A 19,583-nucleotide genomic window follows, 5' to 3' on the forward strand; every position below is an offset into this window, starting at 1 on the left:
TTCCAGCACATCATCTAGCATTGACATGTTCAGCATATCAGCCTGTTTTATACTGTCCTCAAGTGTCTTAAGTCCCTTAAGCAATGTACTCACTAAGGTCTTCCTCTACATCCTCTGATCCCAGACATGTTTCTTCTACAATTCCAGATTGGTTCTCCCCTCAATGTAGCTTTCTCCCTATTTTTCACATGCATGTGGTACGCCTTGGAGTTTTCCTTAATCCTACTTGCCAAGACCTTCACATGCCCCCTTCTAGCTGTCCTAAGTCCATTCTTCAGTTCCTCCCTGGCTACATTATAGTCCTTTGCAGTCCTCTCTGATCCTTGCTTCCTAAGCCTTGAGTTTCTTCCTTCCTTTTGACTGGATATTGCACATTTCCTATTGATGATGGTTCCTCCACACTACCATTCTTTCCCTGCCTAAATCGGACAAACCTATCCAGAACCCCATGCATGTGTTTCCTGTACCTCCACATTTCTGTTGGCCATTTCCCTTCCCAATTTATGCTTCTAAGTTCTTCGATGGTATCATAATCTACCTTTCCCCAATCCTCTAATAGTTTGAGTGCAAGGATAATTTAAATTCTATAGTGGTATTCATTACCTCGAATGTACAAGATTATTTCCAGTAAGTAACATTTCTTAAAGTAACGTAGGAAGTGTTAGATTAGGCTTAATCATCTTGATCTTTCTTCCATTAAGATCAGAATTGATTTTTGTTTTTGCTGATCGCACAATGTTCACCTCCTATCACAACTCTTCAACTGAATCATTTATTAGGTACCTAATAAAGTGGCCTCTGACTTTTTTTTCATGGTGTTCTGCTGCTGTAGCCAATAAACTACAAGGTTTGATGGATTGTATGTTCAAAGATACTCTTCTGCACATTATTGTAACAGGGTTATTTGATTTCCTGTTGCCTTCCTGTTAGCTTGAACCAGTTTGGTCATTCTCTGACCTCTCTCATTGAGGCATTTTTGCCCACAGAACTGCCACTCATTTGATGTTCCATTATTGCACCATTTTCTGTAAACTCTAGAGACTGCGTGCATGAAAATTTCAGAAAATCAGCAGTTTGAGATACTCAAACCACCCCTTCTGGCACCAACAATTATTCCATGGTCAAAATCACTTGGATTACATTTCTTCCTCATTTTGATGCTCGAACAACAACTGAACCTATTGACCATGTCTACATGCTTTTGTACATCAAGTTGCTGCCACGTGATTGGCTGATTAGAGTATTGTGAGTAGCTGTACAAATGTACTTAATAAAGTGACCACTGTGTGTCATACTTCCAGACAGTGAATGGCGGGGGGAGGTGGGAGGAACAAAGCTGGAGATCAGAAACAAAGTGCTAGAAATGCTCAGCAGGTGAAGCAGCAACTAGTTTAAAAAACAATTTTCTGGGTCTGTGACCCTTTGAGTTTTGATGGCTTCAGATGTAAAACATTTCTTTACATGCTGTATGACTGGGATTTTTCCAGCATTTTCTGAGGCCTAAGCTGTATGCAGGCAGTGATGGTATTGAGTAGTATTCACCACAAATCCACAGATGGGTTCTGGCCCAAAATGTCAACAGTTTATTTCCTTCCATAGATGAGATGCTGCCTGAAATGCTGAGCTCACCCAAAATGCCATCTTGAGTAATGCTTTTCAAAGGTGATCAGTAGCTAGCCTTCATAAACTATATTTACCCTCAGCAAGCTCCCTACCATCAGTATGTTTTGGGTGGGGGGGGGGCATCACTGCTTGACAAGCCTCATAGAAATTTCCAGCGATGATCATGACCCTGCCATGTACAACACAAGTCATGGGCATGTTTGCCTTTTTGCCTGGTCAGTCTAGATACTTCAAATAAAAAATACTTAGTGTTTCAGTGATCACAACAGAATATTTACTTCCACACGGAGCAGTTGAATTTTGGTATGCTATTGCTATCACCCACCACTTTGTCTTCTCCCCACCATTGTTCTCTCTTCATGGATAATCTTGTGGATAATTTAAGATACGCAGGCAAGTGCTGATTTGTTTGCTCTTGATCCAGAATCTAAAAAATTCCAGGGAGCTACCCCATTATTTTAAAAATAAAAATTCCCAAGTGGAATATTTTCTAAAATAAAGGGGGACCCACTAACACAAATGTTGAAGAAACTCAGCAGGCCAGGCAGTGTCTGTGGAAAAGTATACAGTTCATGTTTCAGGCAGAAACCATTCGGCAGGACGCTTCGAAGAATCTCAGCCTGAAACAGTGACTGTACTCTTTTCTGTAGATGCTGCCTAGCCTGCTGACTTCCTCCAGCATTTCGTATTGCTTGGATTTCCAGCATCTGTAGATTTTCTCTCATTTGTGGTGGGGTACCTACTGTGTTAGGAATCTGGCATGAACCTCTACTGTTATCTGCAGCAGTGAAATAGTGATCTCATTCTCTGAAGTGAACCAGAGGCTGGTAAGGGGAAAGTGGCATTTCCTGCTTCTCGCCGGAATGTTCTTTGGGATGTTCTCCAGTGGAAGTCATGTGGAGCTTAGAAGTTTAGGTTTAGAGAAAGGAAAATGGGGTGGGGGGAGCAAGGTATTGCTATCAAGTGAATAAATAGTCCAGGTTTAGGGCCAGCAGCGAAGTGACCACATTGTGCTCAAATTTGGCAGTCTTCAGCCTTGTTTTTTTTGCCAACTGCTGGGCAATAACTGAGATTTCTGGCAAGCAGCAAATGATTTCAACCAACTGAGTATGTTAGTGTGTTTAAAATTATCTTGGACAGCAAAGCAGGAGGTACAATTTTTTTTCAATTTAAACATTTTTCTAGAGCATGGAGAAGTTTGAAACCAATGCATTGGAAATATTACAAACAATATTTTTAAATTGAAGGGAATGAACATTCTATAAAAACTTAAGGGGTTAGTGATTGTTTTGCACAAGATTTAAAAGTACTGTACAATGAAGATTAACACTTTTTAGTGAGTACAGTGCAGATGCCCAAATGTCCTCCAGTTTATTTCCAAAGGTCACATTGGGGAAGGTCCCAAAGCAACATATCCTTGTCAAGGAACTTGAAATGGCAGATAGCAGTTTTCTGTTTAACTATGTATGCCGTCTGCTTTCAGTTTTGTTCATTGTAATGGTGCACTTAAATTGCTACACTAAAAACTCCTGAATGCAAATTTTGGATTAATTTGCAGTACAGTGATGTAGAAACTACCTAAACTAACTGAAATGTGTAAAATTATTATGCAGGTGATCTTGAGCTCTTGGGTTGGGAATGAGTTCAGGCCAATAGGCTTCAGTTCAGGAGGGTCTGTGATTGGTGTCTTTCATGATTGGTGTCATCCTGTACATAAGTATAAAGGAGAATGAAGTAATTGTTACTCCAGATCCAAGGCAGCACAGAGAACCCACAAAACATTAAGTACACAACAATAAAAATACCCCAATACTCAATGGCTTGTGTACACTAATTGTATGTCCATGAAGTGTCACCGAGCTGTTCATAAGGTGACTGACTGGTCAAGTGGGTGGAGGTGTTGGTCATCCTTGCTTCTTGGGGAAATTAACCTTCTGAGTCTCGTCCTGGCATGGATGCTTTGTGGCCTCCTCCATGATGTGAATAGGACAAACAGTCCATGAGCAGGGTGGGTGTTTTGTATGTCCTTGATGGCTGCTCTTTTGTCATTGCATGTGCTGCAAATGTAGAGTTTTCAAGCTACCTAAAGCTAGAATTGTGCAGAGTTTAAGGAAACATGAGTCATCTGACTCTGATTAATGTAGTTATTTCAGTACTTCTGAACAGAATTCCTTATTTTATTTACTAAAGGAATGTTTGAAGTACAGATTTAAATGTACACACTCTGAAATACAGAAATCTAATTGGATATAGCTGATTGAATATTTGGTGTTCATGATTTGCGGAAGCTTCCTGATTTCATTCCAACTTGTGTATGTAGTTATTCAAGTCATGAGTCACATGTTCACTGGGCCATGTAAAACTAGATTGACAAGATCACGTTTCTGTTCTCTTTATAGGCTTGCAGCATGTGTCATTGAAAGGCAGGTTTAAAAACAGCCCATTTTTTCCAATCCTTTCTCTTATCATCTTCGATTCAGTGGAATTCCATTCTACACCAGAGGTCTTGACACGCAGTATTGAATCTTAATTTTTTGTGGCTTGGAAACCTGGTGCTCTTTTGATGCATGCCAACACTAAATGTCAAATTCCATTTGGCTAAGTTTTCAGGCATGTGGCTTTAACATTGAGTAACAGTTCCTCCAGCATGTTGTGAAATTGTAATGCAGCCCTGGATTTGGACCAACAATTAAATGATTTGTTCTTGATTTAGTTAGCTTCATGAGTAAATTATGCTTTATTGTTTGAGCGATTACGTGAGTAGCTGAGTTATTTGAAAAGCAGTATTGATCTTTAGTAGATTATAAAACAATTTGACTTTTTAAATTAACTGTTCCATGATTTGGTATAAACCTCTTTAAAGTAAGGTATTGTCTGATCCAGTCTGTTTGCATCAGTATGCACTATACTGAACTACTTGAAAGATTTGAATATTATTGCTGTATTCTTGCAGAAATCATTATTGGTAAAACTTAGGTGAGATTCTACTTTAAATGTTCAACTTTTCCCCACCAGAATGGGAAGTGCTAATATTTGGGAAGCACAGCTGGAGGTAGGAGTTGAGTGTGTGTAGTAGTAAAATACTGAGATTTGCAGTGAATTTCTTGGAATGGTCTGAGTTTGGGGAGTACTATTGGTGCTGAAATTCTGGTTGTTTCAGAAACTCCCAAGAACTTGCTCGTGTTTGAGTGCTGATGAAACAAATGTTTGTTAATATTCAGTTATTTGATCGTTTGCCTGATTTTTAGTTGGCAAGATGATGGAGTTCATTATTAGAGGGGCTTTGGGGTACTTGGAGAGACATGATAAAATGGGCATGATTCCTAAAGGGGAAATATTGCCAGACAAATCTGTTGGGAATCCTTGAAATAACAGGGAGGATAGACGAAAGAGTCAGTATTGAAACATTTACAGGCATTGGAGGGTACAGAGGAGGCTCACAAGAATGTATGCTGAGTGTTTGAGCCTGTGCTCTCTGGAGTTCAGAAGAATAGGAGTGAGGATCTCATTGAAACCTGAATACTGAAATACTTGAAGTGGATGCGAAGAGGATGTTCCCAATAGTGGGAGAGCCCAGGACCAGAGGGCACGGCCTCAGAAATATAAGGGTATCCCTTTAGAACAGAGATGAATAGGAATTTCTTCTGTTAGAGGATAGTGAATTTGTGAAATTCATTGCCACAGTCAGTTATGGAAGCCAAGTCATTGATATTTAAAGCAGAAGTTGGTAAATTCTTGGTTGAGGGTGTCGGGTTACACGGAAAAGCCAGGAGGATGGAGTTGAGTGGAAAATAAATCAGCCATGATGGAATGGTGGAGCAGACTAGATGGGCTGAATGGCCTAATTCTGGTCCCATGGTCTGGTCTTTTGAGAGAAAGGATGTGATGGTGTTTTTTTTCCAGAGCTTCCATGTATCTTTTTTGTTTGGCTATCATATAAATTGGGGTAGGAATTGGAAAGAAACTTGCATGCTGGTTCAGCAACTGAATATTTAGATAGTTGATTTGGTTTCAATCATCGAAGATGCTTTGTCCTGGACTGTAATGAACTGTTTGAATATTGAATATTCACTTATGGCAAATGGAACATACATTCAGGGTTCTGATTGCCTAATGGATGGTGTAAAGTTTGTTTAGAAGGTAACTCTTTAGCTGCAGAATGCATGAGTTTGATGACAATCAAATGTTACTTTGTTATTTAGGCACTCTCTCTTTGCCTCAATGTTAGCTGTTTGAGCCTAGGTTATAAAGGCTTTTAGAGCAAAGTTGCCTTGGAACTCGGTCTGTGCTATTTGTCACTGGCATCTTCCACCAATGACAGAGTAGGACAGTAGTGAAATAGATTTAATTCTTGTGCAAAGAACACAATTATGCAAATTATCCAAGTAAAGAAATTGGTAGTGCTGTACCACAGGTGTTTTTCTGGACATAGAAATAGTTTGGGGCCTAGTTTTCGGTACTAATGGGGTCTAGACCAAGTTTCGATTCTATGCAATACACTCGGCCACTATCTGTTTTTTAATTATAGTGCTAAAGAGCACCATGGGAGCTCATTAGTGTGAAAATATAATTGTTCCAAGGTCACTCCCAGTAACTCGTATTCAAATCTATCTGCATGATTGGAGAAGTAACTGTTTTGTGGTTCAACGCCATTTATAGTGGACTTGAGCTGGCTATTATATTGTTAAGGGCTCGTGCTGCTTACTGACTCTGAAGCTCTTAGAGTTATTTCTGTTCCCTCTTCTAAAAGAGTATGGGTTCTTCACCGGAAAGTAGTTTTCTTGGCAATTTATGTTTCCTTGCCCTTTCACAAAAATGTAGATGCTTTTTGCTATTCATAAATATTCTCTTGAACTGTCCTTTTGTCTGTCCCCGTCTATAGATGTGATTGATTTTTAAAAGGAATATAAACTGCAGAACAGAATCAAAGGGAGTACAAGAGCAGCAAATGTGGGGTGTGTATGTGCATATTTCTTGAAAGTGGTCAGCAACATGTGGTATCTTGTGCTTTATAAATATCAACATTGCAAGACCAAATCATTAATCAATGTAATATGTTGATTTGACTGCAACTCACTTTGGAGAGTGCAGCAGCAATTGGAAAGAGCAGGGTGGTGGAATTAGTTAGATTATTTTTGCAGAAACACAAGCAAATCTGCAGATGCTAGAAATCCAAGCAACACAAATTACTGGAGGAACTCAGCAGGTCAGGCAGCATCTATGGAAAAGAGTAAACAGTCAACATTTTAGGCTGAGATCCTTCAATGTGTAGAGTCTAAGGCAGGGTAGGCAGTTGATGGGGCAAAATTGCAGTCAATGGGTTGAAGTATCTTTAATGCTAGAGGTATCAGGAACAAGAGTGATGGGCTTGGCTGGGTAAGTACAGAGAATAATGATGTTGTGGCCATTACGGAATTGACTTTTTGGCCAAGTTTGTCGACCATATGTAGATGGGTAGAATGTCAGGTAGTGTTGAGGAAATAGGCATAGAAGGATTTGAATAGATTAGGAGAATGGGCAAAAAAGTGGCATATGGAATACAGTGTAGGAAAATGTATAGTCATGCCCTTTGGTAGAAGGAATAAAGGTAAAGACTAATCTCCAAATGAGGAGCAAATTCAGAAGTCGGGCCCAAAGGGACTTGGCAGTCCTCATGCAGACTTCCCTAAATGTTAACTCGCAGGTTGAGTTGGTGGTAAGGAAGGTAAATGCAATGCTAGCATTCATCTGGAGAGGCATAGTACAAAAACACAAGATGTAATGCTGAAGTTCTGGTATTGGTCAGACCACACTTGGAGTATTTGAGCAGTTTTGGGATTAGTGTCTAAGGAAGGATTAGAATCAGGTTTAATATCACTGCCAAATGTTGTGAAATGTTGTTTTGTGGCAGCAGTACATTGCAATACATAATTAAAAAGCTATAAATGACAATAAGAAATGTGTATATATTGGTGCAAAAGAAAGTGAGGTTCATTGTCCATTCAGAAATCCGGCAGTGGGGGAAAATCTGTTCCTAGTGAGTGACTTAAGATTCGTGTACCACTTCCTTGATGGTAGCAATGAGAAGAGGGCATATCCTGGGTGTTGGGGTTCCTTGATGATGGAATGAAGGATGCTGAGGAGATTAGTGCTCATGCTGGGGAGCTGGCTAAGTTTGCAGCTTCCGCAGCTTTTTCCGGTCCTGTGCAATGGCCCCTTTGTACCAGACGATGATGCAACCAGTTAGAATGTTTTCCATATATACCTCCTAGAAATTTGCAAGAGCTTTTAGTGAAATACAGTCGCTGTCATGCCACCTTTTGTAATCGCTCAGGAGAGATCTTCAGATGTTGACACCCAGGAACTTGAAATGTGTCTCCCTTTCCACTGCTGATGCCTTGATGAGGACTGGTGTGTGTTCTCTCTATTCCCCTTGAAGATGGTGGATGTGGGGATGATTTCTATAGTGGAGGAGTCAGGGGCAGAGCTTTGTAATACAAGGATGTCCATTTGGACCAGATGAGGAATTTCTTTAGCCAAAAGTGGTGAAACTGGAATTCATTGCTACAGATGGCTATGTCATTGGGTGTATATATAAAGCAGAGGTTGATAGGTTCTTGATGTGCAGGGGCAACAAAGGTTACGGGGAGAAGGCAGGAGAAAGTAGTTGAGAAAGATGATAAATCAGCCATGATGAAATGGCAGAGCAAGTGCAAGGGACCAAATGGCCTAGACCTTAAGACATAGTAGAATTAGGCCATTTTGCCCACCGAGTCTGCTCCACTATTCCACCATGGGTGATCCCGGATCCCACTCCACCTCCTACACCTGCCATCTCATCCTTTGCCCTGACCAATCAGGAAACTTTTAACTTTAATTATACCCATGGACTTTGCCTCTACCCCAGTCTGTGACAGAGCATTCCACAGATTCACTAATCTTTTTTTTTTTAAATCCTCCTTACCTCTGTTCCAAAAGGTTGCCCCACAATTTTGAGGCTGTGCCCTCCAGTTCTGGATACTCACTAAAGGAAGCACCCCGTCCACTCCACCTTATCTAGCCCTTTCAACATTTGGTAGGTTTCAGTGCGATCCTCTGCATTCTTCTAAATTCAGTTGAGCATAGGCCCATAGTTGCCAAAAGCTCTTCATATGTTAACCCCTTCGTTTCTGGAATCATCCTCATGAACCTCCTCTGGACTCTCTCCAATGACGACACATCCTTTCTGAGATGTGGGGCCCAAAACTGTTGACAATAGTATAGCCTGACTAGCGTCTTATAAAGCTCAGCATTATGTCCTTGGTTTTATATTCTAATCCCCTTGCAATAAATGCCAACATTGCATTTGCCATCTTTATCACAGACTCAACCTGTAAATTAACCTTCTGAGAGTCCTGCATGAGGACTCCTAAGTGCCTGTGCACCTCTGATGTTGGAATTTTCTCCCCATTTAGATAATAGTCTGCACTATTGTTCCTTCTACCAAAATGCATTATACATTTCCCAACACTGTTCCTGCTGCAATCACATCACTTACTTAGCACTACTTACCCCTCCACCTACCTTTGAAACATTCACAAACTTTGCCACAAAGCCATCAATTCCATTATCTAAATCATTGACAAACAATGTGAAAAGTAGTGGACCCAATAATGACCCTTGAGGAACACCACTAGTCACTGCAGACAACCAGAAAGGGCCCCTTTATTCCCACTCACAGCTTCCTGACTGTCAACCATTCCTCTATCCATGCCAGTATCTTTCCTGTAATGCCACAGGATTTTATCTTGTTAAGCAACCTTGTGTTAATTCTACGCCGATGTCTTGTTACCGAGACAGGAATGACTGTTGAATGTTCTGGGGTTTGGATGTTTCAAAAGGGATGGAGGTAAGAGGTGTGGAGTGGCATTGCTGATCAGGGATAGTATCATAGCTGTAGAAAGGGAGGAGGTTTCTATTGAGTCAGACAGGAAGGAAGCAATTGTTCTATTGGGAGAATTCTATAGACTCCCCCCCCCCCCCCAAAAAAAAAGCCTGAGGAACAAATGAAGTGGCAGATTTTAGAAAAATACAGAAATAAGAACTATATACACAAAATGCTGGAGAAACTAAACAGACCAGGCAGCATCTATGGGGGAAAAAGTAGTCTACTTTTTGGGCCGAAACCCTTCGGCAGGACTGGAGAAAAAAGGTTGGGGAGTAGTTTTAAAAGGTGCAAGGAGAGGAGAGAGAAACAGCAGGTAGTAGGTGAAACTTGGAGGAGGAGGGATGAAGTGAAGAACTGGGAAGTTGATTGGTGTAAGAGCCAGAAGGCCATGGAAGAAAGAAAAAGGGTGAGGAGCACCAGAGGGAGGGGATGGGAAATGGTAAAGTGGGCGGTTGGCGGGGGAGGCCTAACTGGAAGTTTGAGAAATCTATGTTCATGACACCAGGTTAGAGGCTACCCAAACGGAATACAAGCTGTTGTACCTCCAACCTAAGTATGGGCTCCTCATGGACATAACGGAATGGGAAGTGGGTGGCCTCTGGAAGATCCTGCCTTTTCTGGCAGACTAAGTGGAGGTGCTCGGTGAAGAGGTCTCCCAATCTACGTTGGGTCTCACCAATTATACAGGAGGCCACACTGGGAGCACTGAACAGTATATGACCCCAAGAGACTCACAAGTAAAATGTCGCCTCACCTGTAAGGACTGTTTAGGGCCAAAATGGTAGTGAGGGGCAGATGTAGCACTTGTTCCACTTGCAAGGATAAGTGCCAGGAGGGAGATTGGTGAGGAGGGATGTTTCTCTCTCCCCTCCCCACACCTTTGAAATCTACTCCTCAGCTTTTTCTCTAGTCTTGCCAAAGGGTTTCAGCCCAAAACATCGACTGTATTTTTTTCCTCACGGATGCTGCCTACCCTGCTGAGTTCCTCCAGCATTTTGTCGATTTGCTCAGATTTCCAACATCTGCAGATTTTCTCTTGTTTCAGAACTGAGTTATTGTCATGGTGACTTCAGATTTCCTAATTGGCACCACCTTAGTCCAAAAGGTTTAGATGGGGCAGAATTTGTTGGGTATATCGAGGAAGGATTCCTGACACAATATGTAGACAGGCCGACAAGAGGAGAGACAATACTGGATCTAGTGCGAGGCAATTAACCAGGTCAAGTGTCAGACATCTTGGTGGGTGAGTATTTTGGAGAAAGTGATAACTCCCTGACTTTTACAATAGCCTTGAACAGGGATAGGAGCTGACTGTATGGGGAAGTATTTAATTGGAGAGGGGGAATTATGCCATTAGATAGGAACATGGGAGCACAAATTGTGAACCATGTCCTTGGGGAAATGATCAATGGGAATGTGGATGTTGTGGAAGAGTGGGTTAGTAATTTTGCAGATGACTAAGGTTGCTGGAGTGTGGATAGCGTAGAAGTAGAAGGTGTCTTGTGTTACAGTGGAACATTGACAGGATGCGAAGAACTAGGGTGAGTAGTGGCAGATGGAGTTATACCCCCTCCCCTCCCCCAGGTATTGTGAAGTGATTCACTCGAAAGGTTGAATTTTGGGTCAGGATCATCATTATCAGGTGCCGTGCCCAGTTTGAGCTTTGACTGCCATGGCCCGCACACTCCTGCTTAGGGTCAAGTGGATCTATTCATTGGTATTCGTTTCCATTTCTCTGGCTGCTGTCTCCATCATCATTTGTCTTTGTCTTCCTCTTTCTTCCCTTCAATCTTTCCCATAATTACCATGCATTCTAACTCCTCTTTCCTAATCACATGTCCAATGAAGTTGCGTTGCCTTTTCATGATCTCATACATTATTTCTCTTTTTGTTTGCTCTGTTCATGATATCCTCGTTAGATATTCGTTTCATCCATGATATTCTTTGCATCCTCAAAAACCACATCTCTGCTGCTTCAATTCATTTCCTCATGTTACTAGATATTGTCCAACATTCTGAGCCATATAACATAACTGGATAAATGTAACATTTCAGTACTCTGAGGCAGGTTGTCATGTCTAGTTTAGTATTGGTCAGTATACTCTTCATTCTCATAAAGGTGTCTTTTGCCATCCCTTTCGCCATCCCTTTCTTCTTTTGATGTCCGTGTTGCACCTGCCATCTGATGTCACCCTGCTTCCTAAGTAGTAAAAGTTCTGGGTATGACTCTAAACTGCAACTGGTGATGAGGCTCTGATTGGGGACTTCCAGAGCTTTGGGGAAAGTGGAGTGACCCCTTAGTCATTCATTGCTCCCAGGGCCGCTCTGACCCGGAACGGTAGCACCTGCAAGGGTTCCTGCTCAGGATATGAGCGAAGGCCAATGGCAGATCTGGCAGGTTCAGTAACTGAACTTATGACAGAGAAGGCAGATGAGCTAGGACCTCAAATGTCAATCATTATAGTACAGGCAGATAAACATTTGGGAAGAGAAATGGCAATTTCTTTAGTTTGTCCAACGGAAGGCAATAGGAAACCACTGTTGCTAGATACTAGGTTTCCTGGAATCTATTTGCTAAGAAAACGATGGTCAAACTCTCAAAGTGTATAACACAACAGCGTCAGGAGGATCTTCAAGACAATTTGCTCGGTAGGGTTGATTCTGGTCAGCAGGGAATCCCTGACCGTCATCAAGCTACTCATAAAATTCAAGTAACACAAAAGAAAATTATTGCGACTTGGAATGTGAGAACCCTATATCAAGCAGGAAGATTGGACAATGTGATAAATGAAATGGAAAGATTAAAGATTAACATTTTGGGAATTAGCGAAGTTCATTGGATAGGTGCTGGAACATGTCAGAATAGAAATAAAACACTAATTTATTCTTGTGGAACATTCCATACTAGTGGAGTAGGAATCCTTATGGATGAATACAGAGTTAATATCAGGGTTCTTAGCAGTGTGGAGGAACAGGAGGGATCCTGTCTGAAAACAGGTCCATTTTCATAGTTGCCACTCAAGTAGATAGGGTGGTTAAAGTGAATGATGCATTGACCTTCGTTGGAGGATTCCTTTGGCTAAGCTGGCGGCATGCTCGGACCAAATGGACACTCTGGGTCCAATTGAAGGTGTATTTTTTTTGTCTTGTGATTGTAAGTCACTACTGGATATTAAGAACGTCAAGTACAGCAGGACTATCCCATCAGCAAGTTGCTCGATGGCAGTGGAGCTGGACTTGTTGCATACCGTTGTGTTGTCACCTGGACTTGTTGCACACTGTTGTATAAGGCAGTGCAAGCTGTGAGTGATTGTCTTGGATGTTTTTATGATTGCAAGACAGTGTTGGACATTGGTAGTGTAGAATACTGTAAATCCGGTTCATTGGTGAGACTGACAGGGAACTGCATTGCCTCAGTTGCAGTAAAGACTAGACCCACGCCACAAGGTCACTGGTTGTAGTTGCCCAGGAGTGGAGATGCTGGAGGCGGCGTGGGAGAGTGCAGAACTGTTTGTGGTTGCGTTGGAATCCATACTGGGTTGGGGGCTGGCCCCTTCTGTCAGTGCTACCCTTCAGTGTTTGCTCAGCGGAAGAACAAGATGAGCCATTAGTCTCCAGTCATGCCATTCAGTGACTTGGGTTATGCTACTTTTACTTTGTGGCTATGTTTATGCAATGCAGTGGGCATGTGACCAGGTGGTTAAGGCATTTGACTAGTGATCTGAAGGTTGTGAGTTCGAGCCCCAGCTGAGACAGCATGTTGTGTCCTTGAGCAAGGCACTTAACCACACATTGCTCTGCGACAACACTGGTGCCGAGCTGTATCGGCCCTAGTGCCCTTCCCCTGGACCACATCGGTTTTGTGGAGAGAGGAGACTTGCAGCATGGGCAACTGCCGGTCTTCCATACAACCTTGCCCAGGCCTGCGCCCTGGAGAGTGAAGACTTTCCAGGCACAGATCCATGGTCTCGCAAGACTAACGGATGCCTTAACATGCTTATGCAATTATTACCAACAGCACATATGGTTATGTGTTTGCTCCTTGTCCCTAGAGGAACATGAACTTGGGTCACGAGTTCAAGAGTCGCTAGGTAATGTTGCTGCTCTATAAATCCCTGGAATATTGTGTTTAGTTTTGGTCACCTCATTATAGGAAGAATGTGAAATCTTAAGAGAGGGTACAGAGGCCATTTAGCAGGATGCTACCTGAATTGGACAGCATGTCTTATGAGGATAGGTTGAGTGAGTTGGGGCTTTCTCTTTGGAAAGGAGGATGAAAGGTGACTAGATAGAGGTGTACAAGATGAGAGGCATAGATCAAATTATTAACCAGAGATTTTTTTCCTGGGGTGGTAATGGCTAATACAAGGGGCATAATTTTAAGGTGATTGGAGGAAAGTGTAGGGGATGTCAGAGGTAAACTTTTTGTGGGTACATGAAATGCCCTGCTAGGGACACTTAAAAGAAGCTTGCCCGTATATTTTTCTATCCTCCATGTGCCTATCTATGTTGGGAAGGGCTAGACTGATTCTGAAACATTTACAGCATAGTACAGGCCCTTTGGCCCACAATATTGTGCTGACTGTTTAACCTGCTTCATTCTGTTAGGTGGAGCACAGAATGAAAGCTGAGTCACATTACAGCATTGGGCTTCAATGGTGTAAATTAGTGGTTCCCAAAATGGGGAATTCCCCTGTTGAGGGGGGGGGAGAGTACTAGAGTTTCTAAAGGGGGTATTGGGGATGCACCAGGTAGCAAGGGGCACCTGAGAGATTACAGGCTTAATCTAAGAAATGAATTGTTCCTTGTGTTCCCCCCCCTTTAATTAAAAAAAAAATCTACTCCCATCATTTTTTTCCCATAGATGCTGCCTGGCCTACTGAGATCCTCCAGCATTTTATGTGTTGCTTATTACAAATGTTTGATCCTCAGTGCCTCATAATTACAACAATCATGTAATCACCTCACTCTTGCTAACCCATCACTCTCTTAGACGTGAAGCACATTATGGTTGTTGAAAAGCAATATGACACTTCTGTATTTGGCTATCATTGCCCAGTGGAGATATTGCAGCAGTCAGGTTTTGCCTGAGCTATGATAACCTCATAACTTTCCCCTTTATTGATTGCAGTGCTTGAGGTTGGACTTAACTAGTAACTTGTATTCTTAAATGTTCTAATGTTTTTTGTGAAATATTGGAAAATGAGTAAACCGTAGCTATTTACCATTTTTTGTCATTTTAGAGCTGAACAAAAATCCTGTTGATGGTTTCTCTGCTGGATTGATCGATGACAATGACCTGTACAGGTGGGAAGTGCTCATCATAGGTCCCCCTGACACTCTATAGTAAGTATTGAATGAAAGGCATGTTTTTAAGTGTCATTATGCTATGCTTTTACACTGAGATTTCTGAAGTAGATATGTTGACAATGTTTCACAATTGACGAAGGAAGCTTTGGTTCTGCTTAAAATGGTGAACATGAGTTTTGCTTTTGGCTGTGATGGATGCTGTGACTGAGTGATCTAGCTTTGTGAAGATCTTAATTGTAGTAAAACCAAAATGCTTCATGTACTGGAAATTCTCAGTAGATTAGGCATTTTGATTTCAGTTTTATCATAAGTGGCGAAAGTTGGAGATTACTTTTTAAAGTACTAGATGTGCTATGAAATGGGTGATCTACAATTTATTGTGCTTAAAGGGGAGAAGAGAATAAAGAAGATTGAATGAATTCAAATTGTATAACATCCATGGTAATAGGCAAAAGAAGCATGGATTTAGAGAGGTTACTTTGACATCTACAAACTCACTGACTCCCACTGTTTCTTTGACTACACCTTTTCTCACTATGGCATTTGTAAGTATGAAATTCCCTCTCATTTCCTCCATCTCTGGTGATGAGTCTTTCTACTTCAGGACATTCAGGATTTCCTTTCCTCTCCAAAGAGGGTTCACATCACTCATTGTACCTCCCACCTACGTCTCCCCTTCTATTTTCTGCACATTTTCCCTCCCCAAGGCATAACAGGGGAGTTTGCCTTGTCTTCACATACCACTCCATGTCTATGCATCTAACATATTCTCCACAGTTTCTACCATCTCCAAAGGGATCCCAGCACCAGGCACATCTTCCCCTCCCCTTTGTTTTACATGGGGATCATTCACTCTGTGATTTCCTTGCCCCACTGCAGATATCCCCTTCCAGTTAGATTCTTTCAACAGTTATTACACCATTTCACCTCATTCCTGCCCTAAGCAGTCCTTCAAGATGAGGCAGTCCTTTGCATGTCATTCCATAGGTATCGTTTATTTTGACCAGCACTCTAGATGTAACCTCTTCTACATCAGTGTGACCTGGTGCAGATTGGGGAATTGCTTCAAGCAACTTCACTGCTTCTGCCATAACGGCTAGGATCTCCTGGTGGTCAGTTATTTTAATTCCATGACCCACTCCCACACTGGCAAGTCTGTTCATGACTGCCTTTACTGTCAAGTTGAGATGAGATGCAGATTAAGGAATAGCATCTCATTCTACCTTGGTAGCCTCAAACCTGACAGAATGACCATCTATTTCTCTGACTTCCGGTGACTTCTCGCTGTCCCAATTCCGGTGACTTCTCGCTCTCCTCCCTCCCCACCTGCATAGAAGCACCTATCATCTGCCAGCTTGTGCTCCATGCCTTGTCCTCACAACTTTTTACACTAGCTATCTCCACTCTTCCTTCCAGTCCAGATAAAGGGTCTTGGCCCAAAGGTATCAATTTTCCTCCATAGGTATTACTTGACATGAATTCCTCCAGCATTGTGTTGCTCCAGACCAGATATCCAGCATTTATAGCCTGTTTTGTGTCACCTACATGTAAAAGTACTCAAAACCATTGTAGGGAACAACTTTGACTGTAGGTTTGTCACTAAACGTGATCTACCTAAAGCTGAGCTCTCCGGCAATAGTCATGTTCCATACTGCTGCCTTTGGAAGGATAAGCTGCTGTTCTTTGTTTGTATTGCTCCAGTGGAACCAGAGATGGTCCTTCAGACCCAGATGAAAAATTAAACAGAGCAATGTAGGCCCTTCAGCTCATGATGTTGTGCCAAACTTTTAACCTGCTCCAAGATAAATCTAACCTTTTCATGTAGCCCTCCATTTTTTTCCATCCATTTTTCTATCTTGGTCTTTTGTGTCACTTGATTCTGTTTATAAATCCCTAACCGCACATCCCCATACTTTCCTCCAAACCCCTCAAATTAGCTATTTCCACCCTGATAAGTCTCTAGCTGCCCACCTGTGTTTGCCTCTTATTGTCCTTTACACTTCTATCAAGTTGCCTCTCGCCCTAGCTCACTCAGCCTACATAAGACATGCTTTCTGATCCAAGTATCAACCTGGTAAATCTCCTCTGCACCCTCTAAGCTTCTGAATCCTTCCTGTGATGAGATGACCAGAATTGACTATGGTACTCGCAAGTGTGGTCTAACCAGAGTTTATAGCGCTGCAGCATTACCTTGTGGCTCTTGAACTCAATTTGCTGACTAATGAAAGCCAGTCCACTATATGCTGCTTTATCCACTCTTATCACCTTGCTCTGCAACTTCCAGGTACCTATGGACATGAACCCCAAGATCCCTCTTTTCATACGCACTGTTAAGAATCCTACTATTTAATCTTTTATTCTGCCTTCAAGTTCAACCTTCCAAAGTGAATTGCTTCAAACTTTTCCGGATTGGACTCTGCCACTTCTCACCTTGCTCTATATCCTATCAATGTCTCGTTGTAACTTGAGAACCTTTTACACTCTCCGCAATTCCACCAACCTTCGTGTCATCTGCAAACTTTGCTAACCCACCCATTTGTTAAAAATTGCCAAGGGCATGGGTCCCAGAAGAGATACCTGCAGAATACCACTGATCATCAACCCCTGGGCAGAATGTGCTTCACCTACCATCACTGTCTTCAGTGGACAGGCCATATCTGAATCCACGCAGCAGAGTTTCCCTGGGAAGGTTGCTTCCTGGTTTTTCTGAATGAACATACCATGGGAAACAATTTAAAATGCCTTGTACACCACATGACGTGTTCTGCTTTAATGTTTTTAACTTCCTCAAAGAATTCAATCAGACTGTTGAAACGCGAGCTGCCCCTCAAAGGACATTGACTGTTCTTAATCAGACTGCTTCTCCAGATGCTCATCAATCCTGTCTCTAAGAAAACTTTCCAATAGTTTTCTTGCCACTGATGCAAGATTTGGTGGCCTATATTTTCCAAGGTTATCTCTGTTACCTTCAACATAGGAATAACATTTGCCGCCCTCCGATCCTCTGACACTACTCCTATGGCCAGTGAGGATGCAAGATCATTGCCAATGGCACAGCATTTTTTAACTTTGTTGTAGTAGTTTGGGTATATCACTGAGTCTCAGGAATTTCCAGCAGATCCTTTTTTTTTCTCTTAACTTCAACACGTACTAGCATATCAGCCCCTGTTTAGTTCTTCCTCAAGCATCAAAGTTCCCCTCACTGAATACTGAAACAAAGTATTCATGAAGAACCTCCCCTGTCGCCTCCAACGAAGGCACGTTTCCTCCTTTATCCTTGACCAGTCCTATCCCAACTAGTTGTCCTCCTGTTCTTCACACGTGTAGAACTCCTGGGGGTTTTCCTTAGTTCTACTTGCCCTTTCCACTCCCTGTCTGTCCTCAGTCTCTACAGGCTACATCTACCTTTTACATCAACTGCCCCATTCTATCACTCTAGTTCCCATCCTTCAACCAAACTAGTTTAAATCCTCCCCAAAGGCTCTAGCAAACCTGCCTGCAAAGATATTGGACCCCTCAGGTTTAGGTGTAACGTGTCCCTTCTGTATAGTTCATACCTCCCCTAGGAGAAATCCTAGTGATCCAAAAATATGAAACTCCATCCCCTACACTTTTTTTCAGCCACACATTTATCTGCTAAACGTCATCCTATTTTTACCCTCCCTAATTGTGTGTGGCACAGGCAGCAATCCAGAGATTTCTACTCTTGAGATCCTGCTTTTCAGCTTCCTACCTAGCTCTTTATATTCTCTCCTTCAGGACTTCATCCCTTTTCCTACCTATGTCATTGGTCCAAGATGTACAAAGACCTGGCTGTTTACCCTTACCCTTGAGAGTGCAGTGAACCGGATCTGAGACATCTTTAACCGTGGGAGGCAACAAGGGTCCATCCAGGAGAATGTCACCCCCACAATCTTTTTGTCAGTTCCCCTAGCTATTGAATACTCTATTGCCACTGCTCTCTTTTTGAACAAGTAATATTTCAAAGGAAAGTCCCTATTTTAAAAGGACATAGGGCTGTAGATTTTTAAAATTTAAATGGCATTGTCAGCAAAACCTTTTGGCTTATTTGGGAAACCAAGATTACTGTGTGAATTATTTTATGAAAAAATATTTGATTACATTTCTTTCTGTTCATTGCGGCAATGCTTATGCTTATTTTTCAGATTTCGATGCATACTTGTGCATCTTAATACTCCCATGTTGTCACACAAAATTGCATTGTGATGCATCTTGTCTACCTCAAAACGTGGATAAATTTAATTAATATAACAAAGGACATGTCCAAATTACTGCACTTTGAAAACTGAGAAGTGTGGTGTATATCTCTGCAATGCTGTGGCATTTTATGAAATTGACAAGTTGCTAATTGAGGAACATTATCACAGTAAAATACTCATTGGTGATTGGTACATAGATTATTAACATGTATTCTCATCAACTTCTCATTTGGGTGGACTGCTGCAAAATATGGGATTCAAATGTATTCCTGGTTCTTCCCTTGCCTACCCTATCAGAAATGGATTAATCATTCATACTTTTCCTCATAGATTAGGAATCTAATTATTTGCAAAGCATTATGCCCCACAGTAAATGTCTGTGTAGTGAAACTCTTGATAATAAGTTTTCCCCCTTGAAAGAGACATTAAATTCCATCAGAAATCAAGCTATATTTTAGTCTTCATCAGCTTGAAGGATTGGAGGACAGAGGTATGGAGCATGAAATGTGTTAAAGGAAAAAAAA

General features: G+C 41.8%; 1 protein-coding gene across 1 annotated transcript in view; it reads left to right on the forward strand.

Moving 5' to 3' along the window:
• Positions 1-19,583, forward strand: part of ube2g1a (ubiquitin-conjugating enzyme E2G 1a (UBC7 homolog, yeast)) — a 60,132-nt gene that overhangs the window by 19,471 nt on the left and 21,078 nt on the right. The window contains exon 2 of the mRNA XM_063031505.1: positions 14,773-14,875. Coding sequence (XP_062887575.1) covers positions 14,773-14,875 — 103 coding nt within the window. The remainder of the gene's footprint in view (positions 1-14,772; positions 14,876-19,583) is intronic.

This window comes from Mobula hypostoma, chromosome 23, assembly GCF_963921235.1.
Source record: "Mobula hypostoma chromosome 23, sMobHyp1.1, whole genome shotgun sequence".
Taxonomy (NCBI): Eukaryota; Metazoa; Chordata; class Chondrichthyes; order Myliobatiformes; family Myliobatidae; genus Mobula; species Mobula hypostoma.